Here is a 15301-nt window from a genome sequence, read left to right as displayed (position 1 = left end):
ACAACACACAAAGGGCCGATCCCGAGTGTGTGTGTGTGTGTTTGTGTGTGTGTCAACACATGAACAGGCAGGTTGGAGTTGTGCTGTTTTGTTTGGCAACGTGTATTTCCTGCTTGTCATTCAGCTGTTTCCTGATGCCATTAATGGACCAACTGTCATTATGTTCACTTGATTTACAGGCCTTTTTTTTATCATAATAAAATATGTCATAATTTATAAATATTATTTATAATGTTGATTTTTCACTGGGTTTTCATTCATTTTGTTTTTCTCTGAATTTTTTAACAAAATATTTACTTATTCCCCTTCAAGTTTTATTTTTACCGTGAGTTTTCTTCCCATCTCATTTTCATTCAATCAAAAGGTTGAAGTTGCTGGTGAAAAATCGCTGGTTAAACTTCACAAAACAAACAAACTTAACAGATGAATAAAATAATCCTCCTGTGTTCTTTTTCCTTTGAGCTTACAGTTTTGAACCCTTGCACGTTGACTCTCTACCGGCTCTCTGTTTAAGTTGCACTTCCTGTCCTGCTGCTGAGTTGAAGGAGCAGCAGTTGCACAGGACGGCGACGCTGCAGGACCTTGAACGCAGCGGCGAGCTGCTGGCCGCTGTTGTTGATCCCGGTCGGGTGAGTGTGAGGAGGCCTGAGCGGCTGTAGAGGAGCAGCTGCTGCTGTCTGTCACACACACACACACACACACACACACACACACACTCAGGCTGGCTCCGCCTCTGACTGACTCACTTGCTGAAGGAACTCGGCCGCTGAAGCCACCAGAAGTTGTTGTGCTGCTCTGCCGTGGGATTGTAGCTGCAGGCTGCAGTCTGGGGCTGAAGGTCCTGAAGCTCCTGAATGTGCTGAAGGTCTTGGAGGAGGTCCGGAAGGTTCTAAAGGTCCTGAGGCTTCCAAAGGTTCTAAGGATTTAGAAGGTACTGAAGGTTCCTGAAGGTCCTGAAGGTGCTGAAGATTGCGAAGGTGCTGAAGATTGCGAAGGTGCTGAAGGCTCCTGGACGGTTCTCTGAAGTGGCGTATGGATGGTGTCGGCCGGGAACATCTCGCTGTGGCTGCTGGTCCTGGTGGCCTCGGGCTCCAGCGTGCAAAGAGGTGGGTCGGGACCCTCAGGGACATGTGATGTCGTCGTGTTCATCATGTTGCAAACGGCCGTCCATTCGCCTGTTTGTCTTGTCTTAAGCAAGTGTGTCCGACCTCGGACTGGACAAGCTGAGAAGAAGAAGATGAAGAGGGTCCCAACAGCTCTTCAAGCCCCTGCTGTGTTTCCAATTCCAACGACGAGAGGAGAAGGCGTTTGAAGGGCCACGAAGTGTAAATGCAACTTCATCTTCCTTCTTCCAACATGTCGGAGGAGGACGATGGATACAGTTCTGCAAAAAGACACTTCTGGACGCGACTAGATGATCCAGGATTTTTATGCTGTGAAGTCAGGGCCACTGACATCTCAGCCAGGTGTTGGCTCCACCCCCTGCGGAACTCCCGTCATGTTTCTAAATGTGATGGAAGGTCAAAGTTGTAGCATTTGCCATCCGCAGGAAGGCTGTAAACAGAGGGCTAAGCCTGGTTGCTATGTGGTGGTCCAGGGAGGTTTGTGAATGAAGGCGAAGCTGCTTAAGCAGCTGAAGGTTCAGTAGGTGCTGAAGGTGTTGAAGTACCTCAAGCTGCTGAAGGTGCTGAAGGTTCCGAAGGTGCTGAAGGTGTTGAAGTACCTCAAGCTGCTGAAGCTGCTGAAGGTTCTGAAGGTGCTGAAGGTTTTGAAGGTGCTTCAACTGCAGAAGGTGTTGAAGGTTCTGAAAGTGTGCAGGACGCGACTCCTTTTAAAAAAAGAAAAACCTACAGATGGTGGAGCTCAGCGTCTCCGAGACATGTGAGCCGGGCACCGGCATCAGAAGTTGGCACCAATTGGCCGTCACATGCAGGGGTGGAGCCTGTAGAGCTGCCTGGTTGACTGACATACAATACATGCAGAAGAGAGAAGAGGTGGTGCTGTGGAGTCCAGCCGGGTCGAAACCTGAGTCGAGCAGAGTTCAGTCGCAGCTGCTTGGATAACACTCTCTCTCTCTCTCTCTCTCTCTCTCTCTGTCTCTGTCTCTCTCACACACACACACACACACACACACACACACACACACACACACACACACACATATTAGAAACAACAAGCAGGTCAAAGTTCAGCAAACACTGGACGTATCCACATTTGCTCAGGAAGTTAGAAACTCCTCCAGGAAGTTAGAACTCCCATCAGGAAGTTGGACCTCCTCCACGAAATTAGAACCTCCTCCAGGAAGTTGGACCTCCTTCAGGAAGTCAGAACCTTCTCCAGGAACTTGAACTTGTCTCAGAAAGTTAGAACCTCCTCAAGGACGTTGAACCTCATTTAGGAAGTTGAACCTCCTCCAGGATGTTCAACTTCCTCCTCCATGCTCCTCTGCTTGTGATGTTTCTCCTCCAACCACCTGTTTGTTTTGTGGAGTTTAAAGCTGCTCATTTCTTCCAGCTAAGCTTGTTTTGTTTTTGTTTTTGTTTTTTTTTGCTCAGCACCACGGATTGTCACTCTCCTGGAGACCATGGACATCCTGCTGGACCAAAACGCCACGTTCATCTGCGAGGTGGAGTCCCGCCCCCCTGCCGTGGTCACCTGGACCAAGAACAACCAGCCAATCACGTGAGTGTGTACGATTAATCACCAATCCAGCCACGTCCATGGTGTCGTGGAGGAGGAGTTTGATTTGTCCCTCTGGCCCCACCCACTGACTATGTATAGAGATGGGCGGAGTCAGCTAGCTAGGCAGCCCTCTGCTGGCCAAATGACAGAATGCCGCTAGTTAAACCGCTGCCACTTCTTGGTCATTTTTGCGTTTGGCCTCCTGTTTTTGACAAACTGGAAGCTCCTTGCACCTTTTTTTTCTTTTCTTTTTCTTTTCTTTTTACTGCAACCAGCTGTACCCACCCAGTGAATTAGAGCCTTTAGGAGACTCATGTCCACCTTCACCCTCACCTCCATTTCCAGGTACCATGAGCGCTACATGACCCGGGAACACGGCCAGATGCTCCTCATCCCTCACGCCAGGGAGGCGGACAACGGCGAGTACTGTTGCCTTGCCATCAACGGTGTGGGCGAGCCAGCCAAGAGCTGCGGAGCGCTGCAGCTCAAGATGAGTGAGTCTTGCTGCAAAGTACCCCCCAAAGATCCAGTGTGTAAAACGTTTAAGGAAGCCCAGTATTTAAAATCAAATTACTTTTATTGTACTAGGAGTATATTCTTATATTGTATGTATTATTTATTTATTTATTTATTTATTTATTATTAATGCATGTCATTATATGTATATATATATATACATATATATATTTATATACAAAAATCAAAAATCAGGACAAAGTTTACCTACTGGACCTTTAAAGAAAATAAAGGGCGTGGGGGAGGAGCTAAAACTCTGCACACATATGTCTCCGCCTGCCCAGAGCCCCAGATCAAGCGCCACCCCAACAACCTCACCCTCCTGCTGGACTCCAAGGCAGTACTGCCTTGTATCACGCTGGGGAACCCCAAACCCGAGGTCACCTGGCTGAAGGACGAGGAGCTCATCCAGGTACCCGAAAGGCAGCGGGGGGGAGGGGGGGGGGGCTCCTCCTCCCCACACTGGCGCCACCAGCTGGCAGGAGGGAGCAGGTGCTAGTTTCTATTGTCTCTGTTGACTGGCAGGTCAACGAGCGGGTCACCGTCCTGGACAGTGGTGCCCTGAAGATCCACAACATCCACAAGGAGGACGCGGGCCAGTACCGCTGCGTGGCCAGGAACAGCCTGGGCTATGTCTTTTCCAGGCTGGTCACCATCCAGGTCCAGGGTAAGTCGGCAACACTCTGTGTCTGTGTGTCTGTGTGTCTCTGCTATCGCTGGTCGCGACCCATGTCTTGCAGCTCCGGCTCGGATCTTGCGGGTTCCCAGGGAGAAGCGGGTGGAGTACGGCAGCCTGGTGTCCCTGGAGTGCAACGCTACAGGAAGTCCGGTTCCGACCATCACCTGGCTGGAAAACGGGAACACCGTGAGTTGTCCATACGCTCAGGGGGCCAAACACCTGAGGAAAAGCAGCTACCTGGTGGCACTGTTGAGGTCTGCTGAAAGTGTTTCACACCAGACTAGACTGGACCAGACCGGACTAGCCTGGACTAGACTGCGTCAGACTGGACTAGCCTGGACCAAACAGTGTCTGACCAGACCAGGACCAGACGAGACGAGACGAGAAGACTGGACTGGACTGGACTGGACCAGACTGAACCAGACCATACCAGATCAGACTGGACCAGACCAGAATGGACCAGACTGGACTAGACTGTACTGGACTGGACAAGACCAGATCTGACCGGGCTGGACCAGACCAGATACGACCACACTGGACCAGACCAGACAAGATCAGTTCAGATCAGACCAGACTGTACCAGTAGACTGGATTAGAGCAGACTGGACTGGACCAGTCTGGATCAGACTGGAGTCACGCAGACCAGATTCTGCAGAATAGCCGGTTCCAACTGTTGAACAACGAAGTAAACAGCCCCATAGCAAAGACTGAACTAAAGATGGACACACACACACACACACGCACACACACACACACACACACACACAGTCACGCACGCACACGCGCGGTGAACTTGGCCGTACAGACACGTAACAGCTAAGGAATTCCCATTACTGTGACGGGGGATGGATGAGATTGTCCTCCACTTATCTGCAGATTGGCAGCCTGACTAACTTTAATCTGAAAATTGTTGTTGGAGGAGCCGAGTGCTGACAGCCAAACCCAACAATCAGACAGGGGGCGGAGCTATGTGCTATGTGTCTGGAAGGCAAAATAAAACCCGACATACCGTAGATTTTAGGACAACTTTAACTGAGATAAATGGGGAGGTTATGCGCAGGGGGCAATTGTGTTGACACACACACACACACACACACACACACACACACACACACACACACACACACACACACACACACACAAGGCAATGAAAGCAACAGCTACAACAACAGCAGCAACACACAGGTTTGCTGTGTGAATGCCACACAATCCTGTGAAACCATTACCAAGTCTTCACACTAGTGGGCGACACATTCCTCCTCAGCACAAAGAAGCCGGAAAAATCATCGCTATGTGAAGACTCTGTGTGGGGGAGGGGGGTGGGGCCACTGCTCATTATTCATGAGCTCGATGAGTCGATTAAAGAAACGTCCAAAAAAAAAGTTGTTTCTGAATAATAATAAGAATAATAATAAGAATAAGAAGAATATTTCATTTGATAATTTATTGTTTTTCTTTTTAACCTTTTTAACATGTTTTTTGTTTTTTTTTCCCATCAAGAACGATTTCAGTGACTGACGGATGGCGTATGAACAGAACTTGTCCTTTGCTGCCTCCAAGTGGACAATAAACAGTCTGACCTGTTTCCTCTCCGTCGATGTGCCGCAGGTCTCCCCGGGGGCGTCGGTGGATGAGACGCTGAGCGGCGACGTGATCCTCTCGGTGCTGCGGGTGACGGTGCACCGCTCGGCGCTCTACACCTGTGTGGCCTCCAACCGCCATAGCGCAGGCGCAAACACGGTCAAGGCGGCGGCACGGGTCGCCGTGGCAGGTCCGGGGGAGGGGGCGGGGCGAACCAGCAGCGCTCCAGCTGCCCTGCAGACCACACACACACACACACACACACACACACACACACACACACACCATTTGGTATAACATTTATGGAACCATACACACACACACAGACACCCTGGCTGACCACACACACCCTGGCTGACCACACACACACACACGCACGCACACACACACACACCGTCACCCTCAGTGTCTCCTGAGCTGCTGGAGGAGCAGCAGCCATGTCGCCGTTGCTCCTCTTCCAGAGACTCATTCTCCTTCTCTTCTCCTCCTACTCCTCCTCCGTCCTCCTGCTGCTGTTTCCTCCACCGTCGTCTTGTGGATTCTGCCACTTCTCCGTAGAGTGGAGGTAAGACAGCCAGCTGTGTGTGTGTGTGTGTGTGTGTGTGTGTGTGTGTGTGTGTGTGTGTGTGAGGTGTTCTGGAGACAAGAAGGTCCAGGTTGATGGTGGAGAGAAGTGAGCAAAGTCAGCAGTGGGATGTTACTGAGAGGAGCTGAGATCTGAGCTTAGGGATGATGATGATGATGATGATGATGATGATGTTGATGAGTGATTCTGATTCATAGCCTACTCCAGGCAAGCCACGCAGCCAGCACGCAGTTGTTGTGAATGGGTTGTGCAATGGTGTCGCCTGCAGCTACGTAGATTGCGGTTTTGAACGCAAACTCTCTGGAAACGAACGTGAGTTTGCGTTGAAAATAAGTTTACGCTCAAGACAATTTAGAAATACGGGACAAACTCTCTCACTCCGTCCCGTATCGATTTAGAACGGGACGCACCATTGTCAAACACAGAGTTCTGCATTTTGAGGGACAGTTGGCAACTCTATGTTGCATTATTTGGCTCGTAGCACGTACATGTAGCATGATTTAGCTCACAGCGTACTTAGCAACTTAGCATGCTGCAGCTTGTAAGCATGATTTGGCTAAAAGCACATGTAGTTGTAGCATGATTTAGCTCACAGCATACATGATTTGGCTCACAGTGTACTTGGCATGATTTAGCTCGTAGCATCAGCAGAGTATCAAAGACAGGATGCATGTGGTTCATTTTCGCTCTTCTTGGCGTTCCAGACTCTACAAAGGCACGTCCGGCTACTGCAGCGCCTACCGCGGTGATGTGTGTCGCGCCGCGCTGCGCGACGACCTGCTGGTCTTCTTCAACTCGTCGCTGTCGGACCCCGAGGACGCGCAGGAGTACCTGGTCCAGAACTGGTGGGCGGAGCTGGAGGCCCTCAGCGCCCTCTGCAGCCCGGTGCTGCGCTCGCTGCTCTGCCACGCCTCCTTCCCGGACTGCAACCCGTCGGGGGCGGGGCCGGCGCCCAAGCCCGTCTGCAGGTGGCGCCCTTCGCAATGTCAATGATTTGTTTGAGTAATTAAAAAGCAGAGGCGGTGGTGGGAGGGGAGTGTAACGGGAGACGCTGTGCCCACCAGGGAGCACTGCCTGGCGGTGAAGGAGCTCTACTGTCATAAGGAGTGGCTGACACTAGAGGGCAGCGCTGCGCGGACCACAGCTGCCAGTTCACTGCTGCCCGGTTGCCAGGCCCTCCCCAGTCTGCACAGGGACCCCGACGCCTGCACCCACGTCCCGCTAGTGGGTGAGTCCTGCACTGGAAGATGCGCTGACTCGTTAATCCACCAGAGGGCGCGCATGTACGGGTTTAAAAAAAAAAAATTAAAATTAAAGGGGACTCGATGTTGCTGCTTACGTCCACCAGAGCAGGTGCACATGGAATGGAATAGAATAGAAAAGAATTGAATAGAGCGCCCTAAAATGCCAAAGTGGGGAATTTTGCATGATTACAGCAAAACATGGAAAATTAAATTAATTAAAAAAGACAGAAGGCAATACAAATAAAAATAAAATATTTGTAGGGTAGAAAAGAAAAGAAAAAAACAATCTATTTATTCATGTACGTGTTTTAAAAGAAGCAAACACAAAGGGGGACTCGGTCGCTACTGCTTACGTCCACCAGAGGGCGCACATGTTTGTGTTTTTAAAAGAAAAAAAAGGCAAAGGAGACTCGGTCCTTGCAGCACATGTGACCAGGACTGATGAAACAGGAAATGAGGCGTCGCTTCATCTTAACGATTCCTGACTGCCCGTAGTGATGAGGTCATTAGAGCTCAGAGCCAGTCTCTCTCTCTCTCACACACACACACACACACACACACACACACACACACACACACACACACACACACACACAACCTGTTCCTAATTTATTTTCACTTTATTATCTTGCTGAAAGTGAATCATTGTTCCTCTTTTCTTTCTTTTTTTAGTGAAATATTAACTATTCATCAAGTCTTTTTTTTCTTTCTCTTTCCTCCCAGAGCTAAAGACGGACCGAGTCACCAGTGAGTCACAAAGTGCAAATATATGTATAAATATATATGTATGTATGTATATATATATATGTATATATATATATATACATATATATATATGTATATATATATATGTATATATATATATGTATATATATATGTATGTATATATATACATATATATATATATATATGTATATATATATATATATATAAATATATATATATATATATATATATATATATATATATATATATATATATATATCTCAAACAAGTGTATCTCAAACAAGTAACTCGTGATTTGTTTGGAGGGTAAAAAGTGAAAAACACGTCTGATTCCAACAGCGACGTGTTACAGCGACCGTGGACGCTTCTACCAGGGCACCGCCAACGCCACGCACTCGGCCACGCCCTGCCAGCCTTGGAGCCAACAGGTAACACACAGCAGAGCTGGGGCGGCACAACAACAACATAGGGCAGTTTTGTTTTTTTTTAGTTGCGTCACAACTCGAGTGTGAGGTTTAATTTCACTCCGTCACATTGCCCATACACACCTGCAGCCAGCTGATCACAACCAGAACAACAACAACAACAACAACAACAACACAAAGTCGAGAGAAAAAAACAAACAAAACAAAACTCTATCCTGTTGCCAAAAAGTCTCTTTATGTTTTTTTTCCACGGTGCTGCTGAGTAAAGAACTCTGACTGCACATCTGTACTGTGTGTGTGTGTGTGTGTGTGTGTGTGTGTGTGTGTGTGTGTGTGTGTGTGTGTGCCGAGTGCCAGGTCAGCAAAGAGGGAGGGGCTGTCTTGTCACATCCTGCCTCTGGAAGCAATTAGTTCTCACACGCATGGCCTACACACACACACACACACACACACACACACACACACACACACACATGCACGGATAGAGGTTAAACAGAGCCTTTTTGCTTGCAGATGTGTTTCACAATATTTGCTGTTTGTGAGAAACGTTCAGCAGCTTCAGATTCTCAGGATGACGGCGACGCAGCTTCCGCTGGAGTCTGCTTGCTGCGAAGGTGGGCGTGGCTCAAAAACAAATAAAGAAACAAACAAACCAAAAAAACCAACACATCTGCGGAGGCGTCAACATCCACAAATTAGCAGGACGAGCCCGCAGACCGAACTCACATTTGACAATAATCATCGTTTAAAGACGGCCGCAGCTCAGCGGGTTTCTCCGGAACACATCTACGCAACACGTGTTCCCGTTTGTCACGATAAAGGGGAAAAAAAGTTGTTTTTTAGGAAACGGTAAAACAAAAAGTTCCTTTGGGCGCAAAAAACCCAAAACAGAACAAAAGAAAAGCAGGACAGTAAAGGCTTGTTTGTTCTGTTTTTTGCTGTTTTAAATTCCAAGTCGTTTGAACCCTTGAACACAAACTGTGACGGATCCATCAGGCTGGAAGCAGGAAGTCCATCTGCTGCCATACAGCAACATACAGTCGGGAGAAGCAGCTGGTCCCAGTCAGCCTAAACCTCCACTCAACAACTCAACAGGAAGCAGATGGGTTTTTACTTATTTATTTATTTTGTTAAGTTGTCTGCGTTCGGTCCTACAAGAGAGAGAGTGAGAGAGCAACCAGCTCAAACTCCACAATGTTCCCAAAGTTTGAAAGAACAACAGCAACACATTTTTTCTTTTTTCTTTTTTTTCTTTATCTCCGGCGCTCGCAAGGAGGCATCGGGTTAAACACACACGCCTCCCGCTGAGTCGTGGAAAAAAAGAGATAAAGTGCGATTCGGTCGCTCTCACGCGTCCAGGGCGGTTCAGTTCCTCACAGCAGCAGCAGCAACAGAAACACACACACGAGCAAGAGGTGTTCTCAGTGATTGGTACACAAGCGCAGTTCACCCATCAGCATCATCACCTTTGACCCCCAAGCCGAGAATTGAGCTGAACAACCTGAAAAGCCTCTGCGGTTCTGTTTTCTTCCAAGAAATTCCTTGAAAAAGTGAAAAAAAAAGTAATTCTTTTTTCTTTTCTTTTTTTTTCTCCAAAAACGCTCAGCTCCAGTGAGCCCGCAACAGCTCATCAACCTTCTTAACTTCTAAACCAAGCTTCTCCTCGGTCCGTCTCACCTTGCAGGTACCCCACCAGCACCGTCTCCCTGTGGAGGTCATCCCTGAGTTGAAAGACTCGCACAACTTCTGCAGGAACCCCGGAGGCCTGAACAACCGACCCTGGTGCTTCACCACCAACCCCAACATCCGCTGGGAGTACTGCGCTGTGCCCCAGTGTGGCCAGACCAGTATGGAACCAGGTAGGGAACCAGGCGCCGCCCCCCGGCACCCCACTGCCCACCAGCTTAGATCAGAACCCCCAAAAGTTCTTTTACCCACCTCTACCGACCAGCCGCCACCTTCCGTTTCTGTTTCTGTCAGCACTGAAGTCAGAGCCACCGAGTCCTCAGCAGACTCCTTATGTCCTCCCCCCGACTGTGGTCTCACCGGCCTTCTCCATGTCCGTCATCGTCATCGTCCTGGGCGTGCTGGCAGGTCTCGCCTTCATCACTGTGCTGGTCCTGGCCTGCAGCAGGAGGAGGAGGCAGTGGAGGAACCGGAAGAGGTGAGTCCGGTCCGAAGCCACCAAACCCCACCAAGATCCAATATGGCTCCCATTCATTTCAATGTAGTCTGGTATCCAATTTTTTATAGTACATCCATGGTCCGGAACTAGTAACCATCTCTGGTCTCCTGTTTCTCCTCTTCCACAACACCTCCACCTGGCAGAGCGATGGAGACGCCAACGCTTAGCGCTCTGCCCTCAGAGCTGTTGCTGGACCGACTCCACCCCAACCCCATGTACCAGCGGGTGCCGCTGCTGCTCAACTCGAAGCTGCTGGCCCTGGAGTACCCCCGCAACAACATCCAGTATGTCCGAGACATTGGAGAGGGCGCCTTTGGACGGGTGTTCCAAGCAAGGTGAGCCTGGTGGCGTAGAAGGCATGTCTTCAGGGTATGTCTGATGGTATGTCTGATGGTATGTCGGATGGTATGTCTTCAGGGTATGTCTCAGGGTATGTCTTCAGGGTATGTCTCAGGGTATGTCTCAGGGAATGTCTAGGGCCTGTGTCAGAGAACTTGCAAGTGCACACATCTGTCATTCCTGGTTTGGTGCTTCAGTATCAGCAACAGCAGCAGCCTCCAAGGCCGGTGCGCCCGTCCTCCTTGCTGCTCTGCAGAGCACCAAGGAACCCCCGGCCTCCATTGGAGGTATATTACAACCATTTTGCCAGTTTTCTTTCCTGGCAAAATCTTCTTCTTCTACTACTACGACTGGAAAAGAGGAAGACTAACTGCTGCCGCCAGAGCCATGCCAACATTTATCTGCAAGGTCGTGTCGAGGAGGTGCAGCATCAGGTCTGAGGTTCAGGCTCAGAGGTCTGGACCAGAGATCAGAGAGGTACAAGAAGGTGTCCAGCTGGTTGGGTTGGACCCAGCTGACCGCTGCAGCAAAGACCTGGAGATCAACTCCTCCTCACCTCCACACACACACACACACACACACACACACACACACACACACACACACACACACACACACACACACACACACACACACACGCACGCACACACGCGCACTCACGTTGAAGCCATAAACCGTATACAGGCCCAAAGAGTAAATATTGTCTTCCTGCAGTGTGACTTGTGACCTTCTGTGTGTGTGTGTGTGTGTGTGTGTCCCAGAGCTCCAGGCCTGCTGCCAATGGAGTCCTTCACCATGGTGGCGGTGAAGATGCTGAAGGAGGAGGCCTCGGCTGACATGCAGAACGACTTCCAGCGGGAGGCGGCGCTGATGGCCCAGTTCGACCACCCCAACATCGTGCGGCTCCGCGGTCGGTGCTCCTCCGCTCGGCAATGATTGACAGGCCTGGAAGCTCATTGCCCACTAATGTCTCTGATGTGCTTCCGTCGGTCCCCAGTTAAACAAACCCTCTAATCTCGTCCAAACAGCCCGTTGGTCTAAATTTACCTCCAGCAGGACAACGTCCGGTTGATACGGCAGATAACATCATAAACACAGCAACGGCTACATCAGGGCGTTGACCCCTGGTGACCTCCATGGCTAGTGAACATGCTAAAAAAAAAAAAGGGAGAGAGAGAAGTTCCTTCCGCAGGGAAAAAAAAAAGTGATGCAGGCTAATGACACGTATAAAATTCGCAGAACTTAAAAAAAATGATGACGCACAAAGAACAAACAAAGAACAAACTGTCAATGCCAATGCTAGCGGCTAGGCTCGCTAGTGGACCTGCACCAGTATGAGTCACGGCACAAGTTAGTAGATGTTTTTTAAAACCAGATGTTGTGTTTAGGTGGAAGACACACAATTTTGATTCGCAGACCTTCATGGTTTTTTTTTGTCCAAAAACAAATGCGCAATTTTTGCCCGTCCAGGCATCTCTGACGGGGTCTTGTTGAGAAGAAAAAAAAAAACAAAAAACAAAAAAAGCAAGACTTGCTCTGTTTTCAGGACAAATTAAAACACACCATCGCCTCCACATCATCTAACAACAACACTAAGCTAATGATATGCTGCAGACGCTAACGGAGCTGTGGAGTCTCTCTCAAAGAACTCCAAAACCACATTGTGTGGATGGAGCCTGTGTGTTTATTTGTGGGCGTGGTCTCAAAGTCTTTTTCTCTCTGCCTACTCCTCCACCCCCCCCACCCCTCATCTCTCCCACAGGTGTGTGCGCGGTGGGGAAGCCCATGTGCCTGATGTTTGAGTACATGGCCGGCGGCGACCTCAACGAGTTCCTGCGCCGCCGCTCCCCCGACCAGTCGTCGCTGCGCGCCGCCAGCTGCGGGCCGTCCCCCTCTCCCTGCCCCTCCCCCTGCCCCTCCCCCCAGCTGGGGGCGGGCGGGGCCCCCCCCCTGCTCCCGCTCTCCTGCGCCCACCGGCTGTCCGTCTCCAAGCAGATCGCCGCCGGCATGGCCTACCTGGCGCAGCGCAAGTTTGTGCACCGCGACCTGGCCACGCGCAACTGCCTGGTGGGCGGCGCCATGGTGGTGAAGATCGCCGACTTCGGCCTGTCGCGCAACATCTACTCGGCCGACTACTACAAGGCGGGCGAGAACGACGCCATCCCCGTGCGCTGGATGCCGCCCGAGTCCATCTTCTACAACCGCTACACCAGCGAGTCGGACGTGTGGGCCTACGGCGTGGCGCTGTGGGAGATCTTCTCGCACGGCATGCAGCCCTACTACGGCATGGCTCACGAGGAGGTCATCTACTACGTCCGCGACGGCCACGTGCTGCCGCGGCCGCACGACTGCTCGCCGGAGCTCTACGGCCTGATGAGGCTCTGCTGGAGCCCGCAGCCCTCGGAGCGGCCGAGCTTCGCCAGCATTCACCGCATCCTGGAGCGGATGCACCTCGGCAGCAGCAGCGGCGCTGCCGGCGAGGGGTCGGAGGTCGGCGACGTCGGTGAGGTCGGCGACGTCGGTGAGGTCAGCGGGACAGAGGTCGAGGCCGACTGCTGACCTCACCGACACTGACGTTGGAACCAGGAGGGTTTTTTTTAGGTGGTGGGGGGCGCGTTTGCATCTCCAACGCAACGTTCAATGCTCTTTGTTTTTACATTCATGTCTGCGTCTGTTTACAGGAAGGAGGTTTTTTGGGATTTTTTTTTCGCGAGCACGCGCACAGACACATGCATGGACTTACAAACTGTTGGTGAAAACAGGAAGTGGACTGCAATGTATGGAGCAATGTTTCTGTAAAGATTAGAGATTTGATATTTAATTTTCAGAAAAGGAAGTTGTAAAGTGACTTCCTCGTGAGACTGACTGATTGATCGATCGATCGATCGATCGATTGATAACTGATCAGCTGCTTCAAACTGACCCTGCAAACAAAGCAGTCGCGTTCACAATGAGAGATGAAACGTTTCTCGGTGCTACCTTTTGACAAAAAGTTTGTTTAGCTCAAAGATTTTCCGGTGAGACGATCACACGGAGTCGTCGACAAAAAGAGTGAGCTGGTGAGTCGGTGAGTTAACTCTGTTAGCCGAGCGGAGATGACAGATGTCGTCGTTGCCATGGTTTGCTTCTTCTTTTTTTTTTCTTATTGCGACTGCTGGTTGAATTGCAGAATTTCTGAGCTCTGGATTGTTGGACTGGTAAGATTGTCACCTCGAATTCCAACGTTGCACATTATCACTTTAAAGCTTCCACCTGCTGTTCAATTAATTTAGTTGCTTTGATTCCAATTCTGGGCATTTCTTTTTTTTTTTTTTTTCGTTGTTGAAAAATTTTGTTGAAATTTGTTTTGTGTGTTAACCAGCTTTAAATGTGGGTTTTTCCACTAAAGTTTTATTGATTGTATTGAGTCCAAAAAGAATATTATTGGTCATTAGTGTTATTATCATAGTTTTATTTTATTGTTTTGTTTGTAGCAACTCAGATAGTTTGTATTTTATATATTGAAGAGAAAAGAAGAAGTGACTCATTTCTTTAAAAAAAAAAAAAAGAAAAAAAAGAAAGTGCTGTGATGTGTTTTAATTTGTACTAAAACAGAGCAGGTCTTGTTTTTTTGTTTTTTTTTTTTGTTTTTTTTACTTCTAAACAAGACCCTGTGTTCAGAGCTTGTTGCCATCTAGTGGTGGTCTGAACACACTTCCTCCTCCACTGTTTGCTTGTTCTGGACTCATTGCATTCAATCTCTTTGAGAGAGACTCCACAGTTCTGTTAGCATCTGGAGCAGCATTAGCGTGTCAGCGCATTAAACTTTGTACCTTTTTTTTTAAAATGCTGCAAAACTGCATTTGTTTTTACAAAATAAAGGTCTGCCAACAGAAATACATGTTCTCCATTTAAACACTTCTTGTTTAAGGCCTTGCAGCTAGCATAGGCTAACATTGTCTTTGTTTGTTCACTCCTGTGTCACCATTTTTGTTTTGTTCTGCTAATTCCAGACAATTTGCATATTTGCAATCAACCCACAGCAGTTTCATCTTGCCCTCGTTTTACCACCAATCAAACTGACCAAACTCTGCACAAACACTCGTTAGCGTTACCAGAAGTGTGTTTGTTTGGCAGGGACAACGTCAACGTTTAGCAGCCAGAGTTTGAGGAGAACAGTGAGTGTCAGGTTCCTCACCTCTCGGCCTTCAAACCGGTCAGAACTGGTTGTCCTGTCATTGCCTGGTGGCTTCAGCTCGGTCACGTCAGGACCAGCACATGGCAGGAAGTGCAAAGTGGAACACAGGAAGAGGGAGAAGCTTCAAAACAAAACAGGAAGTCAACAAAAAAACTCAAGCA

The 15301-nt window shown here is 49.2% G+C and overlaps 1 protein-coding gene across 1 annotated transcript; it reads left to right on the top strand.

The window, feature by feature from the left end:
• The first annotated feature begins 759 nt into the window (after window positions 1-759).
• On the top strand, window positions 760-13903 carry musk (muscle, skeletal, receptor tyrosine kinase). The gene is made up of 18 exons (XM_076029064.1): window positions 760-931; window positions 996-1106; window positions 2556-2682; window positions 3028-3176; window positions 3483-3610; window positions 3724-3865; window positions 3939-4063; window positions 5486-5648; window positions 6017-6023; window positions 6749-7012; window positions 7109-7272; window positions 8012-8035; window positions 8354-8442; window positions 10124-10298; window positions 10420-10603; window positions 10768-10959; window positions 11725-11873; window positions 12726-13903. The coding sequence occupies exons 2-18, from the start codon at window positions 1037-1039 to the stop codon at window positions 13520-13522; spliced, it is 2949 nt and encodes a 982-aa protein (XP_075885179.1). The 5' UTR covers window positions 760-931; window positions 996-1036; the 3' UTR covers window positions 13523-13903.
• The last annotated feature ends 1398 nt before the right edge of the window (window positions 13904-15301 follow it).

This window comes from Nelusetta ayraudi, unplaced genomic scaffold, assembly GCF_046127955.1.
Source record: "Nelusetta ayraudi isolate G7.1 ecotype Tasmania unplaced genomic scaffold, CSIRO-AGI_Nayr_v1 ptg000026l, whole genome shotgun sequence".
Taxonomy (NCBI): Eukaryota; Metazoa; Chordata; class Actinopteri; order Tetraodontiformes; family Monacanthidae; genus Nelusetta; species Nelusetta ayraudi.
The sequence above is the reverse complement of the archived record's forward strand: the minus strand, read 5'-3'. Positions and strand labels throughout refer to the sequence as shown.